General features: G+C 32.2%; 2 protein-coding genes and 1 long non-coding RNA gene across 7 annotated transcripts in view; all 3 read left to right on the top strand.

Annotated features, from left to right (window-relative positions):
- LOC107933845 (uncharacterized) overlaps window positions 1–22,142 on the top strand; it is a 72,970-nt gene that overhangs the window by 46,118 nt on the left and 4,710 nt on the right. The window lies entirely within an intron of this gene.
- Window positions 2,949–8,559, top strand: LOC107933857 (probable disease resistance protein At4g27220). Of its 5 annotated transcripts, none has more exons than XM_016866151.2 (5): window positions 2,949–3,278; window positions 3,353–5,747; window positions 7,336–7,748; window positions 7,972–8,058; window positions 8,191–8,559. In XM_016866151.2, the coding sequence occupies exons 1-2, from the start codon at window positions 3,255–3,257 to the stop codon at window positions 5,246–5,248; spliced, it is 1,920 nt and encodes a 639-aa protein (XP_016721640.2). In that variant the 5' UTR covers window positions 2,949–3,254; the 3' UTR covers window positions 5,249–5,747; window positions 7,336–7,748; window positions 7,972–8,058; window positions 8,191–8,559. The 5 variants fall into 5 exon arrangements, with proteins under 5 accessions (XP_016721640.2, XP_040960557.1, XP_040960556.1 ...); XM_041104623.1 differs by having other exon boundaries at window positions 2,949–5,747; window positions 7,336–7,557; window positions 7,692–7,748; XM_041104622.1 differs by having other exon boundaries at window positions 2,949–5,747; window positions 7,336–7,557; window positions 7,686–7,748.
- On the top strand, window positions 14,393–15,947 carry LOC121223347 (uncharacterized). The gene is made up of 2 exons (XR_005920694.1): window positions 14,393–15,287; window positions 15,576–15,947. It is a non-coding gene; the product is annotated as an uncharacterized lncRNA (long non-coding RNA).

The following is a 22,142-nucleotide window of genomic DNA, read 5'->3' as shown; positions in this document are numbered from 1 at the left end:
AGATATTTTTATCATTTTATTTTAACAAAAATCATTAAAAATATACTTTATTTTGTCTTAATTCGTTCTAATACCTTTGGTTTACTTATTTTAATGTAAAGATTTCAAATGAATAGAAATTTATGACATTTTGGTTATTCATTATTTCTTTTTATTTTCTTAAATTTAATAACAGGTTAATAAAGTAACTAACATTTAAAAAAAATTAAAGTTTATATCTTACACTAAAAAAATTACTGTAACTGAATTTTTACAATGATTACTTACAGTTTTTAATATAACATTTTTCTTTGAAAAAATACAACTCTTTAACAAGTTTTAAATTGTTTATGTTTTTAAATTCGCTTAACCTTGCATAAAACCGAATGTGATAAATTGTTTATGCTTGTATAAGGTGAAATTTGTGTTGTTTCTTTTAAAGAGAAGCTACATCAAATTGCTTCCACGTTGTATATTTAGATCTGATGATTGGATCAAATGTGGGTTGTTATATATATAGTTTAATTTTTAACATTCTTACGTTATTATCTAAGTTAAATTGTTAACTATGTTTATTGAAATTTTGATGTCAATTTTTGTTAAAAAAAATACTATTTAAATGGGAAATTTTTTTTTACCATAACGAATTCAAATGTGCAGTTTTAAGAAAAATCCCAATCAGTATTTATAACATTATTTTTATTATTATATGGTTATCAAGTGAATTTTTTTAATTTTTAAATGTCATTGTATAATTTTGTAAAAGAATTTTAAGGATAATAGCAATTAGATCTACATTTTTTATTTTGAATTTTTAAAAATAAAAGTAAAAATGTTAAATTCCGAATATGACTGAAAATATATTTTAGTTTTTAGTTTTTTACGCTATAAATTAATTTAAATACACCATATTAACCAAAAATGAGTTGAAACACATTACCATTTTGAGCAAAACAAAATATAAACTATTTTGTAGAACCGAAACAATAGGAAATCAATTATGATGTCACGTGCCATTTCATGAGCCTCCTCAATTATTGAACAAGTGGCCAACCTTCTCAATTATTGAACAAGCTGAAAACAAAATAAGGTTGAAACTTCAAAAGATATTTATACTATCCTTGCCCACCAATAAAAACACATTATATGTTAATTTTTTTTTAAAATATTTAATTATAGATATAGGTCAACTGATAATAAACTTGTATTATAATATTATTCAACATGTATTTAATTATTTAATTTATAAATTTTTTATTTAAAAAATTTAAAAGTATAAAAAAATATTATCATAATAATCTTTTTTTAGTTTTATTTAATTTTTTACATTAGTTTTCTTTAACTAATCATAACTAATTAGAACTAAAATAATATTAAGAAGAATTTAGTGAGGGTTCAAAAGTGTATAAAATAGAATAAACTATACCAATTGTTCCTAAACTTTGATTCAAATTGCATTTCAGTCATTCATCTTTCAAAAGTTATATAATTACCATTAAAGGTATTGAAATATTATTTTTTGTCACTCATCCGTTAACTTCTGTCAAGTGGGTGATGTGGTACATTAATTTAAAGGTTAATAATCAATTTAGCCCATGAACTATGATTAAAATATCAATTTGATCATTTTAAATTTTTTCTTAAAAATAATTTTAAAAAATTTAAAGAGTAGACTACTTAGATTGTCATCAAAGTTTTAGCGCGTTCCTATTTTGGTCACCGATTTATTTTTGTTAATTTAGTCACCCGTTAGATTAATTGTCATTTTTAGTCACTCCATTAAAATGCCTTGGTCACTAAATAAAATGTTGACATGATCGTCTTTTGATTGTTATAAAAACAAAATTAACCCTTAACACTTTACACATTTTGTCTATTTGTTCTTAATTCTAAAAATTCAACAAATTTAACCCTCAATATTTGCTTATTTTGGCAATTTAGTCCAAATTCAAAAAAAAAATTATAGTTTTAAAAACTTGAAAATAAATAAAAATTTATTATAAAATGACATAAAAATATAATTTACTAAAAATATATATAAAATTACATAAAGGATTAAATATGAATTTGGTTGAGGGATTCAAATAAATATTTCTTTAATTTACCCTTTTTTTTAGGGATTCAATAAAATTTAACCCTCAAATTTTCTTAAATTTTTTGAATAAATATATTTTTTTAAACCTCACCCAACTAAACGAGTCTTTTGAATTACTTTTTTGAATCAATCACTACTAAATTCTACTAGAACCATGATCAAATAGTTGGTTGAGGGATTCAAATAAAAAAGCCTTTAATTATAGAAACATCTTTGGCTCTATTTCAGCTGCAAAATGCAGGGCTTTGAGATTTTAGATGCTTAAGACTAAGTGATGCTTCATTAACTGATTTTTCCTCATTAAAAGAAAATACGAAACAGAGTTTAGGTATGTTTGTAAAAAAAAAAAGATGTCTTTCGATGTGGGTTTAGCGGTGAGTGCTCGATGATGAAGTGGTGATGTAGTTTGGGTCTAGTAAAGTTGGGTATCAATTTAGTATGGTATTTGAGATTGAGAGATTTGGGCGAGAGTATAAGAACAATGAAAAACTTGAAGATGAATGGGGAAGGAGATGAAGGGATGATTGTTGTTTTACAAAGTTTGATCTCTTTTGTTAGCTTGACCAAAAAAATCTAGTAAGAGGATAAAAAATTGAACTTTTTTTCTTGTAAATTTTTTAATTGCAATGTTGTGCGGTTGCATATATCAACAATAGGAGTAATTTATTAACCGAAAATTTTCGGTTCGGTTAAATTTTTTTTTTTAAAATTTCGATTCGGTTAACTGTTAAAAATTTTAAAAGGTCGGTTAATTCGGTTAATATTATTTCGGGTCGGTTAATCAGTCAGTTAACCGAATGAACACCCCTAATAAAAATATATTATCTCATAAATAATTATGTAATTTTTAAAAGTTAAATCATTCAACTTAATTTCCACTGAAAATACCCGCAACCATCCACATCCATTCTCTGCTTTCTTTTGCTGGTTCTTTGATTTCTAATCTAAAGTCTAACAGAGTCGAAGACAACAGTCCATATCCAATTCCACGCCTTTCTGAATTTCTAATCCTTATCTGCTAATGGCTTCTTCACATCATTTCTGATTTCTTCTTGCTTGCTTCTTTCCTTTTAGTATTTTCTTTCTTGCCTCTTTTTTTACTCTCTCTGACAGTCATCTGTATCCCCAAAGCAAAAAAATAAAATAAAAATGGAAGCAATTGGTACTGGTGCTGCTGCCAATGTCTCTTCCGAGGCTGCCAAAGGTATTTTCCACCAAGTTAAACGTCATATTAGATATGTAGTCTTCTACCAGAAAATTGTTGACAAGTTCGAGCAGAAACACAGGACGTTGATTGCAAAAAGAACAAGTGTGCAACAAGATGTTGATGTTGCAGAAAGGAACGGGGAGAAGATTAAAGCCGATGTCCTGGATTGGCGCCAGCGAGTGGAGAAGGTTGTCACTGAAAAGGAGAAGAAAGTGAAGGATCTTGAAGTCAAAGCGAAGACCAAGCGCTTCTTTGGCTTGTGTCCTAACATCAAGTCTCGCTACCAGCTTAGCAGGAAAGCTGAAGAAGCTGCTGCCACTTTTGATGAGCTTATCAAAGATTGCCAATTTGAGCGCGTGGGATACCATGATGTTCCTGGACCCATAGTCCATCCAGACTTTGAGGCATTTAAATCAAGAGAGGAGGTTTTCGATGATATCATGGAGTCACTGAAAGATGCAACAACAGGCATGATTGGAGTGTACGGGATGGCTGGTGTGGGCAAAACATCTCTGGTCAAAGAAGTTGAGAGACAACTCCATGAGGTTAAGTTATTCGATTCAGTAGTCAGGGCAATTGTATCTCGAATTCCTGACATTAAGGAAATCCAAGAGCAAATAGCATACTCATTGGGTTTGAAGCTTGAAGAAAACAGTCCGGTTGTAAGAGCCCGTAGATTGTGTGAAAGATTGAGGAAGGAGAAAAATGTTCTTATTATTTTGGATGATCTTTGGAAGAAACTGGATCTAGAGGAAGTCGGAATTCCATTTGGAAGTCGACACAAAGGATGCAAAATACTGTTGACCACAAGAGATCAAAATGTTCTAAGCAACGGGATGGATGCTACAAAGACCTTTGCAATTGGTGATTTAGAAAACGAAGAAGCTTGGGAGTTCTTTAGGAAGATTGCCGGGGACAGTTTTGAAAGTAACGAGGAGCTGCGATCTACAGCAATTAAGGTAGCCGAGAAATGTGCAAGATTATCACTCGCCCTTGCAACAGTTGCAAGGGCGTTGCGAAATAAACCTTTATTTGTTTGGAGGGATGCTTTACGACAACTACAGAGGCCTTACTTGGAAAAAAGCTCCAATGAGATATCTGCTGAGGTACATTCGGCTATTGAGCTGAGTATCAATCATTTACCGAGTGAAGACCTCAAGCAGATTTTCCTGCTTTGCAGTTTACTGCGTCGTGACACTAGGTTTGAAGACTTGTTGAGATATGCTCATGGTTTGGGTCTAATTAAAGGAGTCAACACCGTGAAAGCAGCACGAGATAGGCTGTTAAAAATGCTGAGTACTCTCAAAGAATCTTGTCTGTTGCTTGATAGTAAAAGTACCAATGAGGAGTACTTTGATGTGCATGATCTTACTTATATTGTAGCCAAATCAATGGCTTCAAAGGACAATCAAGTGCTTGCTTTAACAGAGGAGGATAATGATGAGGATGAGGATGCTGTAACAGATTGGCCAAATGGAGAGTCAATGAAAGAGTGCAACAAGATTATTTTGCAGCATCCTAGTATCAACAAGCTTCCTGACCAGTTGAATTGTCCACAGCTTTTTCTTTTCTTTTTATTAAGCAATGATCTCTCCTTGACTTTGCCGGATAACTTCTTCAAGGAAGCAAAAAGTCTTCAAGTCTTAGATTTGACTCGCATGCATTTTTCTTCTTTACCTTCATCAATTGGTCTCCTAACTAGCCTCAGTACATTGTGCCTAGATTGCTGCAATTTGGGAGATAACCTAACCATTATTGGAGCTCTCAAGAACTTAAATGTGCTTAGCCTTGCTGGATCTGATATCAAAATTGTACCCAAGGATACTTGGCAGTTGTTGAAGCTAAAGTTGTTAGATGTAAGTGGTTGTACTAAAAACAATTTCAGCAGACGTGTTGCCAAGTTTGTCAAAATTAGAAGAATTATATATGGGTGGCACTTCTATTCAATGGGGACAACCCAATGCTAGTCTTGCTGAACTGAACACACTGTCTCATTTGTCCACTTTAGAAGTTCAAATTCCGGACGCCGAGGCTGCCCCAGAGGACTTCTTTCAAAAGTTGCAGAAGTTGGAAAGATACAAGATTTTCATAGGAAAGGAATGGGAGCGGTTTGGCAACTCTCAATATTCAAGAACCTTAAAACTCAGGCTAAACACAAGCATTGATGATTTGGATCATGGAATTAAGAAGTTGGTAAAGAGAACTCAAGATTTACAATTGGATGAACTGAAAGGTGTGAAGATTGCACTGAAGGAGTTAACAGATGAGGAAAGGCTATCACATTTGCGGAATCTGCATATCCAAAATGGTTTGGATATTGAATCTATCACTAATGATAGAAATGAATTTCTTGAATTGCAGTCCTTGACATTGCAGGGTCTTCCTCAACTCGTTAGCTTTTGCTCTCAAGACAAAATCGATGCTACCTCATTGCCTCAACGTGAATTGCCACTTTTCGAAGAAAAGGTATCTATAATTCAATATCTTTCAAGGCTTTCTTTCCTTTTTCTGAATCATGCCGTATTGCTCTTGCGCTGTCGCTTAGTTATGTGAGATTTTTTCCCTTTTTCTGATCATATGATGGGTTCTTCTGTCCCCAATACTCTCAACATATTTTATATTTACTAGAAATTTTCTATTTTATGACACGTTGTTTTGATCGGCAGACTTTATTTTTTGTTAATTGCAAAAATAGAAATATATATATATATTTACAATATTGATTTGAAAGTAGAATTAACTATGTGTATGGTTGTAGATATTGTTCCCTTCCTTGGAGAAATTGCAGTTATCATCGCTTAATATTACAAGGGTATGGCAGAACCAGTTGTCAAATGTATCTTTTTACACTCATGAGAAGTTAACCACATTGAAAATCGAGGGTTGTGGAAACATAATTTACCTGTTATCATTTTCTATGGCTAAATATCTAGTTCATCTCAAATATTTTGAGGTAACTAAGTGCAACTGCTTAGAGGAGATAATCTTTTGGGAGGATATAGAAGAAGCAACTCAGGTTGCCATGACTTTATCATTATTTCCTCAGTTAGAGTCCTTAGAGCTAAAGGATCTTCAGCATTTGCGTGGATTTTGCTTCAATTCTCAAAATAAAGTTATTGAATTTCCATTTATGAAGTCAATGACGATATACAACTGTTCAAACTTGGAGGGCTTCATATGTAGATATACAAGGGAAGGGAACCAACGAATCTCTAGTCAAGGTGATCTATTTGACAATAAGGTGGGTTAATTCTTAAGTTTTAGGTTTATTCATTTTTTTTTCCTTGTTGGCTTTGGCTTTAAGGTTTAGTGAAAAAAAAAACAGATGGAGTGAAAGAAAATATATATATTTCTTTTTATTGATTTTTTGGTACAGTTGAAAATGAGAGGAAAGAAAATGAAATTTTTGAAAAATGTATATATTTAGACTAACAAGCATCTCTCTCATTTTCTCTCTTATTATTTCAATTTAGAATGATTTGGTTTTATACATTAGGATAAAAAATAAACATTTCTCCTATTTTTTTCATCTCTTTTTTTCAACAATCACACTCAAAATAAATATATATTTTTTCACTTTTCCACAAACCCACACAATAAATGAAGCAAACAGCTAGCTTCTAATTTCATTAAATTGGCATGAGTGCAGGTTGCATTTCCCAAACTACAACAATTGACCGTTGGAGGATGTGATAAGTTGTTAACCATTTTTCCATCTAATATGCATGAAGAAAAAGAGACAGCTTTACTTGCAACCGCTCAACTAAGAAAATTGCATATTTTTGGATTACCAAAGTTGAAGTATATTTGGAAAAATGATCCCAGAGGAATTTTTTCATTTAAAAAAATCTGTGCAATATCTGTTTTGGGCTGTCCAAGTTTGAAGAATGTATTTCCAGCCTCAGTAGCCAAAGACCTACCACAACTTGGTTTTCTTGCAATATCTGATTGTGGAGTGGAGGAGATTGTTTCCATAGTATCATTCTTTCTTTCATATGGTTTGGGTTGGCTTCGTTATAACCTTTATGAATTTTAATCCTTGTTTCTTTGTCAGATTTTGTAGGCTGAATTTTCCAAGTCAATTGAAATATGGAAGAACATTCATGGAAGTTTAAATTTCAAGAAACTTAAGGTTTTAGATGTCAATTGTGAAGGGTTGAGAAAATGATTTAGAGGAAAAAGGCCAATCTTATGATCACTAGTGGCACTGACATTATTCTCTTGGGATAGAAAGAAACAACTCAGAGATTCTTTTTCCAACTCTTTCCATTGAAAGGTGATATCCCATTTTTGTTTTCTTGCATCATTGTTTTCTTTCATTTTTTTTTTGTTTTTGTTTTGTTTCTGATTCCCTATTCTTGTTGTACTACTTGGTTTTCTCTAGCAAACTAACCTTACTTGTAGGAACAGAGAATCATGGGTGTGGGAAACTGGAGAAAGATATGGCACAACCGGTCAACTAACTGCGTGAGTCTGTATCTTACATATGTGTTTGATTGAAGGGGGAAAAACATAACTTTGGAATACCTTTTTCCATTTTAATATTAGGGGATGAATGATGAAATTACAGCGGATGCAAATAAGAAACATGCCAACAATTTACATGCAGTTACAATCACTCAATCCATTGTTATGGAAAGAGCCTTAAATCTGTATTTTCCTAAACTTATTACATCCTTCTATTTTACAGGCTAATCATATTGAAGAGTTTTAGCTCAAGGATACATACTACAGAAAGGCCAAATTGAAGGAAAATTGGAGATATTGCTTTAGAAAGGTAAGTGTTTCAAAGAATCACAGAAATGATTGTGTTCCAGTGTTAACAATATCCTACTTTTAGTAATGGGGTTAAGCATAAAATGTAGTTTAATGGCAGAAATTGATTATTTCGCTTATCATTTTGGCGCAGTTACTTTATAAAGAGTTACGGGAGATGTCCCTTTCATTGCTGTCTACTAGAGTATGTTGCTGCTGCTCAGTAGTAGCCATATTCACTGATCTAAAGTTGTTATTTCACTTCCTAGTTATGTTACTCCAACTTTGAGTTTGAAATTCAGGTAAGAGCATATGTCTAACAAGGATATGTTCCATTTTTTCATCGTCTTTGAGAGTCATATTCTCATGCCTAAGTTCAGAAATGCATCCGATAATCTAGTCTACCAGAGTGTTGTACATGAGCAATTGCATTTTGATTTGTAACTTCAATTGTCAGTGCTGAACTGAGCTACATGTATTCTTTAAAAGATTGGAAAAAACCAAAGTTTCATGACTTTCCTAACAGCTTTTATTGTGGTAATTTCAACTCTAAGAATATTTAGAACCTAAAAATTCTTTCCCTTATGATTTTCCAATCTGAACTTGAAAAAGATACAAAAATTCTTATGGAAATTTGGAAAAAAAAAAACTTTAAATAACTTCAAACATTTAAACTTCTTTATACTTTATTCTTTGTCTTCCAAGTCAGTTTTGATTCTTTTTAACTTTTTTTTTTTAAGAATTCTTAATTCATTTTCTTTTCTTTTTAAAAAATATGAAAGAAGAAACACTCATAAATTTGTTAAGAAATGTATAAATAATTTAACCTACAATTATAACTCAAATTTATCAAACAAAACACTAATTGCAACATGTTTTGAGAAGTGAAAAGTCGTGTCATGAGTTAAGGGATGCTAAAAGATAAGACACCCAAGATTCTGAAGGCAAGACTTAAAAAACCGGTCATAAAAGAATCAGAACTTTCAGCTTCTAATAATTTAAATATCTAACTTCTTTATCTATTTTTGGAGTGATTTGATAAATAATATAAATTTAAAAAACAAAAAATTAATTAATTAATTAAAATATTTTTTATAAAATTAAAAAATTCAAATATATAATTATAACTAATACATCTGCACCAGTGTGATGGCACAACAAAAGCAACAAGATTAAATCAATTTTTACACGTTAATTTAAATTCTAAATAAAAAAAGTTTAAAATTCTGTTAAACTTTTATCTTATGCATTTAATCATAGTCGATGAACTATTTGTTTTATTCCACATAACTAGGAGCATTTATTCTTGAGATAGTTCAATCATTCTGAGCATCAAGAGCTTTTGTACTTTTGGATTCCCATGTTTAGAGAAATTAATAGTAAAAGGTTGCCTTGAGTTGGAGGTATTTTGTAAGGGAGTTTTAAATGAGCCATTATTGAAAGGAGTAGAAGATGAAAAGGGTAAAAGAGTAGAAATTAATATATATTTTTAATTTGTTGGTATGAAATTTTAAAATTTAAAAATATTCACTTAGAGTAGTAATGTAACTAAATTGTTAATAATTTATCTAAAATTTAAAATATGAAAAGTAGAGAAATTAAATTCTTAAAAACAAAATTGTAAAGACTGAGTTACTAATTTACAAGGAGTGCAGGGACTTAAAAGTTAATCAATGACTTTGCATCCTTTTCATTTATGAATAATACACCTATTTGTATGAGACCACATAATCGAGATGAAACTGATCATTAAAATGTAGAATATTCATTTTACGGTTTGTAGCTGTAAATGATGGATCGCTGATCTGTTTCAAAGAAACATCCAATTCTTCCAATTTTTTCAGGCATAGAGAATGTTGTCATATCCTTAGAATCATGATTAGAATGCATTTAGTTGATATGAACCCGAAATATGATACAATTTAGAAAATTTAATCATTTAATAAAGTTTGCTTAGTTAGTGTCAAAGAGTAAAGAGGAAAAGACAATAATTACCTTGATATGTATTTCCTCACACATCTAACAATGCTATAATCTTTTTTAGGTAATTGTCCTATAACACCTTAAATTCGGCCAAGTAAGTTCGACCCAATTTTAGCGAGTTATAAGTGACTCTCTATTAACTCTCAACCTAACCTCCAACACATCACTTACTTACAACAAATAATATGTTAAGTTAAAACAGTGCAACGGAATTATACCATACACAAAATGTAAAACATGTGAGCTTGCAAAACAAACAAAGGAATGGTTCGCATGTCAAACAATAGAAAGGTTTAAGGGTTCCCATGTAAGATACGAACAAGCAATTTAGGGTACACACAATCATACATAAGTAGAAGTACATACAAATTATTATTAAGGTTCGCACCTCAACTTAGGCTTTATACATCATACAATATAGGTTTGCCTAACAGAGTAACATATGAGTTTGCAGTACAACATAAAGCATAAGTTCTCACAAAAACATGAGTTTGCAAAGTAATTGCAGTTCTCAAACTTCCTAAGTTCGCACTTGAACATACAAGACTAAGTTCACATGCAATACTGGCTTCACAAACAAAGAAGTCATTCACAAAAGAGTTCCCATGCTTTAATAGGGTTCGCTATATTGTAAGATATTCCTACAAAGGGCTTCACATACATATTGGGGTCACTAACATGCAAGGGTCATAGAAAAATAGTTCTTTGCAATAAAACTGGCTCACATATTATTTTAATACATACTTTGGCAAAATTGAAAGAATACAACATGGTACGCATGCATGGAAATATAATGAAACATGAAACTTAATCATGCTGAGAAGAAATTAGTAACAAGGTTTAACTTAACGGTTCGCAAAACAAAAATTGAACTTTAAACTTAAAAGATATTATTTCAATAACTGAGTCAAATTATAATAAATCTAAATCCACATAAATAAAACTCCATCACCTTTTTCCTAAATTCGTCAATATCTATTCAGGGATGAGTCTTGCCAAGTCATCTACCTTGCCATTGTCATCCGCAACCTACTTACCTATGAAGTAAGAGAGGAGTGGGTGAATTCATTACGAACTCAGTGAATAATTAGGAATCATCAACGTATGCTTAAAATATCATCTATCTTGAGAGCGTTGGAGTTGCACTTTCCAGTGTTCATTGTTCATTTCAAGAAGCTCAACTCGGAGTTCACAATTTTGTAGTACGGTTTTGAGGTCTTCTATCTTTCCCTTCAACTTTTCAATCTTATTTAGGCTTACTTTCAACTCAATTAAGGAATTACGACTAAGATATTGATGCAGCGACCTTTCTAATTCTGCTACGCTGGCTCTCAATCCAACCTTTTTATTTCATTTTCTAACAAATCCTTTTCTAGAGCATCTCCTCGAACTCAAGCATCTTGGAATTTCTTTTCCCACTGATCAACCTTAATCTTTTCTTCTTTGATCTATTGCTGCCATTACTTCGATGTTTTTCCCAACACAGCAGTCCTTATTGACAAATGCAGCTTCTTATAATTTGTTTTTAGACTGTCCAAATTTTCCTCGGCCTTGTTCTTTTTTTTTTTCTCATTTTCTTGGTTTCTAACTTCTAGACGTCAACGTCTAATCCTAGCTGCATCTTTTCCTTTTCCAACTATTCTATCTTTTTCTCTAGCTTCGAATTCTACTTTTCAAAATCTTACTTTATAATATCTAGCTCAGACGGGATCACTTGTAGGTGTTCTTCTATTGGCCGAGTGTTTCCTTGACTTGATGCAGGGACGTTGCCTTTGACTTTTTTACCCCATCACCAATCATATTCGGCATGCATTCAAAGATCTAAAAGTTTCAGCCAAAATTGTCGAGACGAGTGTGACCCTTTTGTCAAGTCGGTCAAATAAAGCTGAAACTGCCTCATCTATATGCCTTAATGCTTTGGGAAAGATGACCAACTTGTAAATACTCAAGGCGAAGACATCGAATCCTTTCTTCATATCCGGATGTGTCAAGATCAAATCCCACAAACTTTTTCAAGGGATACATTTACTATCTCTCTTTTGTTTAATCCTGGCCGTAACCCATTACTCACTCATTCCCGTTATGCTCATTAGCCTCTTCAAGAAAGTCGAGATGTTGGCGGCTCAAGAATAAGCTTTGTCGGCTTGGATCATCGGGAAATAGAGCAGAGTTGTGTACTCTTCTACAGTGGGCACCGAATCTACCTTCTCAAAAGTAAACAGCTATAGGTGGGATTCCAATACTGGGTGAGAGCTCAGAATAAGTCCTTGTCCACTTTGACATCAAGTAGATAAGACAAATCACTATAGTTACAGTATAATAACTACTTGGTTTCGTCTTCCCATTGGTCCCATATTTTTTTCAACTCTTGGAGATTATTCTGAGTCACACTGATGCGAGTGAGATCCCACAATTCTAACATATATCCCTCCATTATACTATCACCCTTCTCTTGTTGTGTCTTTTCAGACCATGTCAGGATGGCCACATTGTCTTTCACTTTATCAAGAAATCTATTTTCCATGAAAGCTCTCTATTTAGTAACTGAATGTGAACCAACACCCTTTTCTATGATGAAAATGCAATGCAATCACAGCCAAAACAAAACAAGTTAGTAGATTTCATACAAATCTAGAATTCAAAGCAAAAAATAAATAAAACACCTAATCGGGTGACCACTAGAGGTTTGGTATGGTTCTACCTAGGGTAGGCTCTTAGGACTCATTATGCAGTTCAGTTCTAAAGTAAGGGTACTTGAACAAAAAGATTCCTCGATCCTCACCCATTATAGGGTCATACGGACCGAGTTCAGTTCAAGGGAATACATTTCCCTATAGCTATACGGAGATGAAAATCTCACGAAGACGTAGGTACAGATGTATCCCGAAAGCGATCCACTATCCTATATGGAGGTGAAGACCACACGAAGGAATAACTTCTCACTCCTACTTAAGAAGGGCAAAATCAAATGATTATGCAATGCAATATACAAAAATATACCAAGACACTCAAACCAATAAAGCAAACATATCATTATGCAACAAAATGATGAAGACCACAAAAATGAAGGATGACATGCAACGAAGGGATCGTAAATTTAAACCAAATTATCAATTTTTGACAAAAAGACCAAAAGTAATCAACTCGCGGCTTGACTCTCTTATTTTGTCCCCAGTGGAGTCGCCAAGCTGTCGAAACCTTTTTGAAATCGACTTTTTATTTAAAAACGAAAATGTGAGTCACCACTAATCCTTTTTTATGAGGCGTGATCGGATCACCTCGTAATTTGATCATTTTAATAAACGGTTTGATTTACTAAAACAATAATTTTTGGTCTACAAAATTTAAGAAACTGGTTTAGGAGTCGATTATGCACGAGAAAGGATTAGCACCCTCATAACGACCAAAATTGATACCTAGTTGATTAATTAATGTCTTAGTGTCGTGAATTGAAAATTTGAAAAGAGTTTAAAACACGATCTTTTTTTTTCTGTATTAAGGCACTAACTTACTTAAAGTAATTTTTACGAAAAGGGCTTATTTCAGGTTAATTGAGAAAAAGGATCGTGTCCTGTAAGTTAGGACACAATGTTTTAATTCCTCGAAAACGAGAATAAACACCAATTGATCGTTACTTAAATATCATTTTTTATTTATTTTAAAGTAAATATTTGACTATCTCGATTTTAGAAAGAAGCTATATTCCATAAGTTAGGAACACGACTTTTCTAATTCTAAAATAATGGATACTACCTTGATTTAAAAAATTTTATGCATCGTACGATGATGAACATAACGTTTAAGGTAATGTACATTTAACTTGTTGGGCACAGTACAAAAAAGAGTAATTATTTAAACATAATGTATGAGATAGTGATAATGAAATAATGTTAAGTGGCTATATAAGTAGAACATTAAAATAATATATAATAAGTAAATGAGGAATACTATAGTACTACTAATGTAATTAACAATAATAACATTAATAATCAAATCATGAGAATAACAAAATAAATAAGGTAAAAAATAAAAATGAATGATTAACAAATAGTAGACATGAAAGTGTCAGAATATAAAAGCAATAAAAAAATAAAAAAAATAACAAGAACACACAAAAAACTAAAAGAGATAATGACAATAAAATTGCACTAATAATAGCATGGCGATAAGCACCTTATTTACTATTCTAATACTAATTAAATAATAAAGGAAAAATAAATAATAATGATAATAATAATAAGAATAATAACAATGATAATTAAATATAAAATTACATAAAAGGAATATAAATAAATGAAATTTAATTATTAAAAAAGATTAAAGAAATAATAAATAAATAGTAAATAAAACAAATTTTTTTAAAAATTGAAGTTAAATGAATCAAGGATCAATTTGAAATCAGAATGAAATTAAGGAATATAAATTACAAATAAACAACAAAACTAAAAAGGACTAAAACATAACACACTAAAGATAACGGGGCTAAATGGGAAAATATCCCAAAACTCCTAGACGTGCGTCCTTCCCTGAGGGGTCAACGATCTGAGGACCAAATTTGAAAAGGTTTGAAAGTAAATGGTATAATTTTTAAAAATAATAATAAATGGAATTAGGACCTAATTAAAATAACTTAAAAGGCAGAAGAACTGAAAACGCAAATATCCCCCAAGAAAAAACACGCGGATCCTAGGGTGGTTCGGGTCGGATATTGGGTAGACTGAAACGACGCCGTTTCATGTACCCATCCCTTGAAATGGTCCGAGGACCAAAATGAAAGTAAAGTAGAATCAAGTGGCAAAAAAAAAGAAGACATGACTAGATTCAAACAAGCCGCAAAAGCGGAAGGACCAAAGGTGCAATTATGTAATTTTTTAAAAGCACGTGGATCCTATTAAAAGGTCGAGCCGAATTCAGGTTGTAATTCAAAACGACGTTGTTTTGGGAATCTAAGGGTCAAGCCCAAAATGATGTTGTGTAAGTCCCTATAAATACCAAAAAGTTTTCAAAAAATATCATTTCAAACACCTTTTCAAAAAAAAAAAAACGAGAAAACCCCTTTCTATTTTCTCTCATTAGCCTTCTCAGGCTGGCCATTGGGCCGCCGTGGCGGCAACCGGTCGCCGGCGACAGCTCCGCCATCCACAGTGGCCAAAAAGTGCAAAAATTGCTGCTTTTTGTGCCGTTTGATTCCCCGAGACCGAAAGATGTCATATTTCATTAGAGATGACGGTCCTCGGACACTCACTATGGCAAAATGTGAAGAGCACAGTAAGTTTTCAACTCATTTTTTATTTTATGTTTATTTACAAAAAAATATAAAATAGTGTAAGAAAAAAAACCACCTTTTTAGAATTTTTCTAAAAAAGACCACCTTTTTAGAATTTTTCTTTCTCCTTTGTTTCGATTGCTCGTTTTTCTACCCTAAATTACATGGATTGTTGCGGCTTTTATAGCCAATTTACATGTTATATTTTACTATTTTTGCAACTATTTAGCCACTGTTCTTTGCTTTTTTTTTTTGCTTCCATGGTCCTTTTTCTTTCTCTTTTCTTGCAGGTACTAATACGGTTAACGGCGACAGGGAGGCAGACCTTTGGCTATTTTGGTGAAACGGTGGCAGAATGGGCGGTGCACGTGCTAAGGGATAAGCGGCGCAAAAGGACCTAGGGTTTTTTTGTTTTCTAAAATTTTTTAAGTGTTTTGAGCCATTGGGCTTGTAACTTTGAGTTAAGGTTTTTGTTTTAAGCTTGACATGTAATTGAGCTTTGGGACTGTTAATTTTTATTTTTATTTTTGGTTTCGGTTTAGGGCCCGAACAAAATTAGGCCTCTTACAATATGTATATAACCATTGATGTTTCAAAGTCTGATTTGGATTTTGAAACAATAACATTCTCTTGTTCAAACATTTTTATCATTTTCCCAACCATTCCTGAAATATTTTAAAAATAATATTAAAAAAGTTAAACAATATATATAAATTAAATAAATTTTAAATATTTTTTAAAAGAAAAAGTTTTTATATGTCAACAAATTAAAATACACATGAATACATTGACAATTTTAGTTTAGGCTAAGTTCCTTTTTCCATTTAATACATATATGCGCAAGTAATAAATTACTGTAATTTAATTTTTCAAATAATGAATAATTTTTTAATAAATAACATTGTGCATACATTTACTTTTACAATTATTACTTATAGTTTTTAATATAATCCCTTTTTTTAGAACATAACACCCTTAAAATCGATATATTATAAAGAAAAGAAAAGAAAAAGGTTGAGTGATGCCAAGGACAATTTTGAATTAAGAGGTATGATGTAATATGTTAATTTATGGCAAGAATTAGATTGTAAAGATGTGAAAAGTTTTGAGAAACTAGTATACTTATTTAGAATTCAAGTGGTTGAAGTGTAAAAACAAGAAAAATTGAAGGACCAAAAGTGAACCAATTTCTTGTGATGGGAAATTGGTAAGTAGGAACCAAATTAAATAAGAGAATAAATGTGAGGGGGTAAGTCACAATTTTTCTAAAAGTAAGTTGTGATTAAGGATGAAATTTGAAAAAACATGAGAGGTAAAATGATCATTACAAAAATTAAATAATTATATGGTGTAATGATTAAACGTGAAAAGTGTTAAAAATTGATTGGTTTATTATTTAATTAATATTTTATTATAAGATATTTTAATGTTTTATTCAATAAAAAAATAATAAGATATTTTTATAAGAAAATGAAGAAACTTCTTTGTCTTCTATATAAGTGATTCTTGTCACGTTCATGGGGTAGAGGTAAAACTTTAAATTTTAGACAATTTAGTATTTTGCCAAAAATTCATATTTTCATCATTTTTTTAAAAATTTCTTTAGACATCAAAAAGAAAAGATGAAGAGGAGATTGTAGAGAATATGTTCATCAATTTAGAGATTCTAAAGAAAATTTCTTTTGCCCATGTGGTACTTGTAACTTGTTCTGATTTTTTTTTTATTTTCGTTGTTTTTTTCCCAAATGTTTTATTAAGTATCAAAATATGATTTTAGAGAATTAGGAACATAAAATTCACCTTTAACATCGAATAATCACCTAAAATCGCATTAATAATATGATTAAAACATATTACTTTTAGTACTTATCATTTTCTATGCTTGAAATCTGTAATATAAGAATATTCTATAAGCATAGAAACAATGTGATGATATGATTAATATGTGATTATGTTGAGATGCATGATCTTAAGTTAATGATTTTGCACTGTTTCGTTGGTTGCATTCATTCTTTATAGGTGAAATTGATATTTGAAATCGGAACTATTGTGACCATGATAATAACCATGTGTTTGATGTGTTTAAATAGGAAAATATGAGGTTTGAAACAAGTATTTTGTGTTTCATAATACTTAGAATTGAAAGGGTATTCTTTTGAGCTAAATTAGATGTGTTTTGGGTTAATTTTCGGATCTTAGTAAATTTGTATCAGTACAAGTGGTTAGATGAATCGGACTAGATGGTTGAGTCGGATATGGGGTGTCACATATTCATTTTAGTTTTTAACATAGTTTGGTCATTTCACGTTATCATGTTATTAGTCTAAATAATTAATATTGTTAACTATGTCAATCGAAACATTGATGTCAATTTTTACTAAAAACATTATTCAAACAAATTTTTTTTATCATGAAGTTGAATATGTGTTTTTTAGGAAAACCTTAATCAATATTTATAATATTTTTTATTGTAAAATAGCTAATAAGTAAATTTTTTTAATTTATAAATGTTACTATATAATTTAATAGAAGAATTTTAATGGAACTAACAACTAGATCTACATTTTTAAATTCCTAATTGTAAGAATAGAAAAACTAAATGTCAAACAAGTGTATAAAATATATTTCAACTTTAACTTTTGACTTTATAATTTAATACAAGTACACCAATATTAACTAAAATAAGCTCAAACACACTAAAGTTTTGACCCGAAGAATACGATATCGATTATGATAATACAAATGGTTTTCCGTCACATGGTATTCCCTGAGACCCGCATGGTCAACCTCCTCAATTATTTATATCATCCTTAATACAAATCTAATACTACTTCTACTCAAATTCCCTTAAATATAAACTATTCCGTACCAGTTTAGAGTAGAACCGAAACAATACCATATCAATTATCATGATACAAATGATTTGTTATTGAACAAGTGGCCAACCTCCTCAGTTGTTTAACAAGGTATTAGATATAGGAGAAGCCAAAAACAAAATAAGGTTCAAACTTCAAAACATATTTATACGATCCAACACTTACCCTAGACAATACCTACATCCATTCTCTGTTTTCTTTCAGCATTTCCATTTATCGGCTATTGGCTTCTTCACATCATTTTTTTTCTTCTTGCTTCCTTCTTTCGTTTTTCTATTTTGTTTCTTACTCTTTCTGACTGTCATCTCTAACCCCAAAGCCAAAAAAAAAAAAAATGGATACAATATTTACTGGTGCTGCTCACGAGGTCACAACCGCTGCTGCGAAAGGTATCTTCCGCCAAGCTATACGTCATATTAGATATGTAATCTTCTACCAGAAATTTGTTGCCGAGTTCGAGAAGGAAAAAAAGAAGTTGAATATAGAAAGAACAAGTGTGCAGGAGGATGTTGCTTTTGCACTAGCGAACTTGGAGAATATTAAAACCAATGTCCAGGAATGGCGCCACAAAGTGGATGAGATCTTCACTGAAGAGGCGAAGAAAGTGAACGATCTTGAAGTCAAAGCAAAGACCAAGTGCTTCTTTGGCTTGTGTCCCAACATCAAGTCTCGCTACCAGCTTAGCAAGAAAGCAGAAGAAGATGCTGCCAATTTTAAAAAGCTTATCGACGATGGCCGTTTTGAGCGCGTGGGATGCCCTTATGTTGCTGAACCCATAATCCATACAGACTTTGAGACCTTTCAATCAAGAGAGGAGGTTTTCCATGATATCATGGAGTTACTGAAAGATGCAACAACAAGCATGATTGGAGTGTACGGGATGGCTGGTGTGGGCAAATCATGGCTGGTCAACGAAGTTGAGAGACAACTCCGTGAGGTTAAGTTATTCGATTCAGTAGTTACGGTAACTGTACGTCAAAATGCTGACATTAAGGAAATCCAAAATCAAATAGCATACTCATTGCGCTTGGAGCTTGAAGAAAACAGTCCGTATGTAAGAGCCCGTAAATTGTATGAAAGGTTAAAGAATGAGAAAAATGTTCTTATTATTTTGGATGATCTTTGGAAGAAACTGGATCTAGAGGAAGTCGGAATTCCATTTGGAAGTCAATACAAAGGATGCAAAATACTGTTGACCTCAAGATATCAAAATGTTCTAAACAACGGGGAGGATGCTACAAAGACCTTTGCAATTGGTGATTTAGATGGCGAAGAAGCTTGGGAGTTCTTTAAGAAGATGGCCGGGGACATTGTTGAAAGTGATGAGGAGCTGCGATCTACAGCAATTGAGGTAGCCAAGAAATGTGCAAGATTACCACTCGCCCTTGCAACTGTTGCAAGGGCGTTGCGAAATAAGCCTTTATTTTTTTGGAGGGATGCTTTACAACAATTACAGAGGCCTTGCTTAGAAAAAAGCTCGGATGATATATCTGCTGAGGTATATAAGGCTATCAAGTACAGTATCGATCATTTATCTAGTGAAGACCTCAAGCAGATTTTCCTACTTTGCAGTTTACTGCGTCGTGACACTAGGATTGAAGACTTGTTGAGATATGCTCTTGCTTTGGGTCTAATTAACGGAGCCAACAGCATGAAAGCAGCACGAGATAGGCTGTTAAAAATGCTGAGTACCCTCAAAGAATCTTGTTTGTTGCTTGATAGCAAAAGTTCCAATAAGGAGTACTTTGATGTGCATGATCTTACTTATATTGTGGCCAAATCAATCGCTTCAAAGGACAATCAAGTGCTTGCTTTAACAGAGGAGGATAAGGACGAGGATGAGGATGTTGTAACAGATTGGCGAACTGGAGAGTCAATGAAAGAGTGCAACAAGGTTATTTTGCGGGATCCTAGTATCAACGAGCTTCCTGACCAGTTGAATAGTCCGCAGCTTTTTCTTTTCCTTTTGTTAAGCAAGGATCTCTCCTTGACGTTGCCGGATAACTTCTTCAAGGAAGCAAAAAATCTTAAAGTCTTAGGTTTGACTTGCATGCATTTTTCTCCTTTACCTTCATCAATTGGTCTCTTAACTAGCCTCAGTACATTGTGCCTAGATCACTGCAATTTGGGTGATAACCTAACCATTATTGGAGCACTCAAGAGCTTAAATGTGCTTAGCCTTGCTGGGTCTGATATCAAAATTGTACCCAAGGAAATTGGGCACTTGTTGAAGCTAAAGTTGTTAGATGTAAGTGGTTGTACTAAACTCAAAACAATTTCAGCTGACGTGTTGCCAAGTTTGTCAAAATTAGAAGAATTATATATGGGTGGCACTTCTATTCAATGGGGACAACCCAATGCTAGTCTTGCTGAACTGAACACATTGTCTCATTTGTCCACTTTAGAAGTTCAAATTCCGAACGCCAAGGCTGCCCCAGAGGACTTCTTTCAAAAGTTGCAAAAGTTGGAAAGATACAAGATTTGCATAGGAAAGGAATGGGAGCGGTTTGGCAACTATCAATATTCAAGAACCTTAAAACTCAGGCTAAACACAAGCATTGATGATTTGGATCATGGAATTAAGAAGTTGGCAAAGAGAACTCAAGATTTACAATTGGATGAACTGAAAGGTGTGAAGATTGCACTGGAGGAGTTAACAGATGAGGAAAGGCTATTACATTTGCAGAATCTGCACATCCAAAATGGTTTGGATATTGAATCTATAATTAATGATAGAAATCAATTTCCACAATTGCAGTCCTTGACATTGGAGGGTCTTCCTCAACTCGTAAGCTTTTGCTCTCAAGACAAAATCGATGGTACCTCATTGCCTCAACGTGAATTGCCACTTTTCGGAGAAAAGGTATGTATAGTTCAATATATTTCTAGTTTTTCTTTCGGGGCTTTCTTTCCTTTTCTGAATCATGCAATATTGCTCTTGTGGTGGTGTTTTTTTTTTTCGTTTTTCTGATCATATTTTATATTTACTAGAATTTTTCTACACTATGACACTTTTTATTGGTTGGCAGACTTTATTTGTGGTTTTTTTGAGTTATTCGCATGTTTGTATTGTATGTTCAATAAGTATGTTTGTTTTTAAGGAAAAAAAAAAGTTCTCATAAATAAATTTTAAATTTTTAGAAAATATATGTCATGTTTTGCAATTGGAAGCATATCACAATTAGAAATTTCAAACGGATAATTTTTTATTGTATTTAGTAATTGCAAAAATAGAATTATAAAGTAAATATTTCATTAGATATATATATATTTACAATATTTATTTGAAAGTAGAATTAACTTTGTGTATGGTTGTAGATATCGTTTCCTTCCTTGGAGAAATTGCGGTTGTCATCACTTAATGTTACAAGGATATGGCACAACCAATTGCCAAATGTATCTTTTTGTACTCACGAGAAGTTAACCACATTGAAAATTGATGGTTGTGGAAACATAAAATACCTATTATCATTTTCTATGGCTAAATATCTAGATCATCTCAAATACTTTGAGATAACGGCATGCAACATCTTAAGAGAGATAATTTTTTCGGAGAATATTATAGAAGAAGAAAGTCAGGCTGCTACGGTTTTATCATTATTTCCTCAGTTAAAGTCCTTAGAGCTAAAGGACCTTCCGCATTTGAGTGGATTTTGCTCCAATTCCCAAAATAAAGTTATTGAATTTCCATTCTTGAAGTCAATGACGATATACAACTGTCCAATATTGGAGGGTTTCATATGTAGATATACAAGCGAAGGGAACCGACGAATCTCTAGTCACGGTGATTTGTTTGACAATAAGGTGGGTTAATTCTTAATTTTTAGGTTTACTCATTTTCTCATTGTTTGACAATAAATTAAACCAACAACTAACTTTTAATTCCATTATATTGGCATAAATGCAGGTTGCATTTCCCAGTTTGGAGGAAATGAGTGTTTCCTACTTGAGTAAGATGAAGATGTTATGGCGGAACCCACT

The sequence above is a fragment of the Gossypium hirsutum genome, chromosome D11 (genome assembly GCF_007990345.1).
Source record: "Gossypium hirsutum isolate 1008001.06 chromosome D11, Gossypium_hirsutum_v2.1, whole genome shotgun sequence".
Lineage (NCBI taxonomy): Eukaryota > Viridiplantae > Streptophyta > Magnoliopsida > Malvales > Malvaceae > Gossypium > Gossypium hirsutum.
The sequence above is the reverse complement of the archived record's forward strand: the minus strand, read 5'-3'. Positions and strand labels throughout refer to the sequence as shown.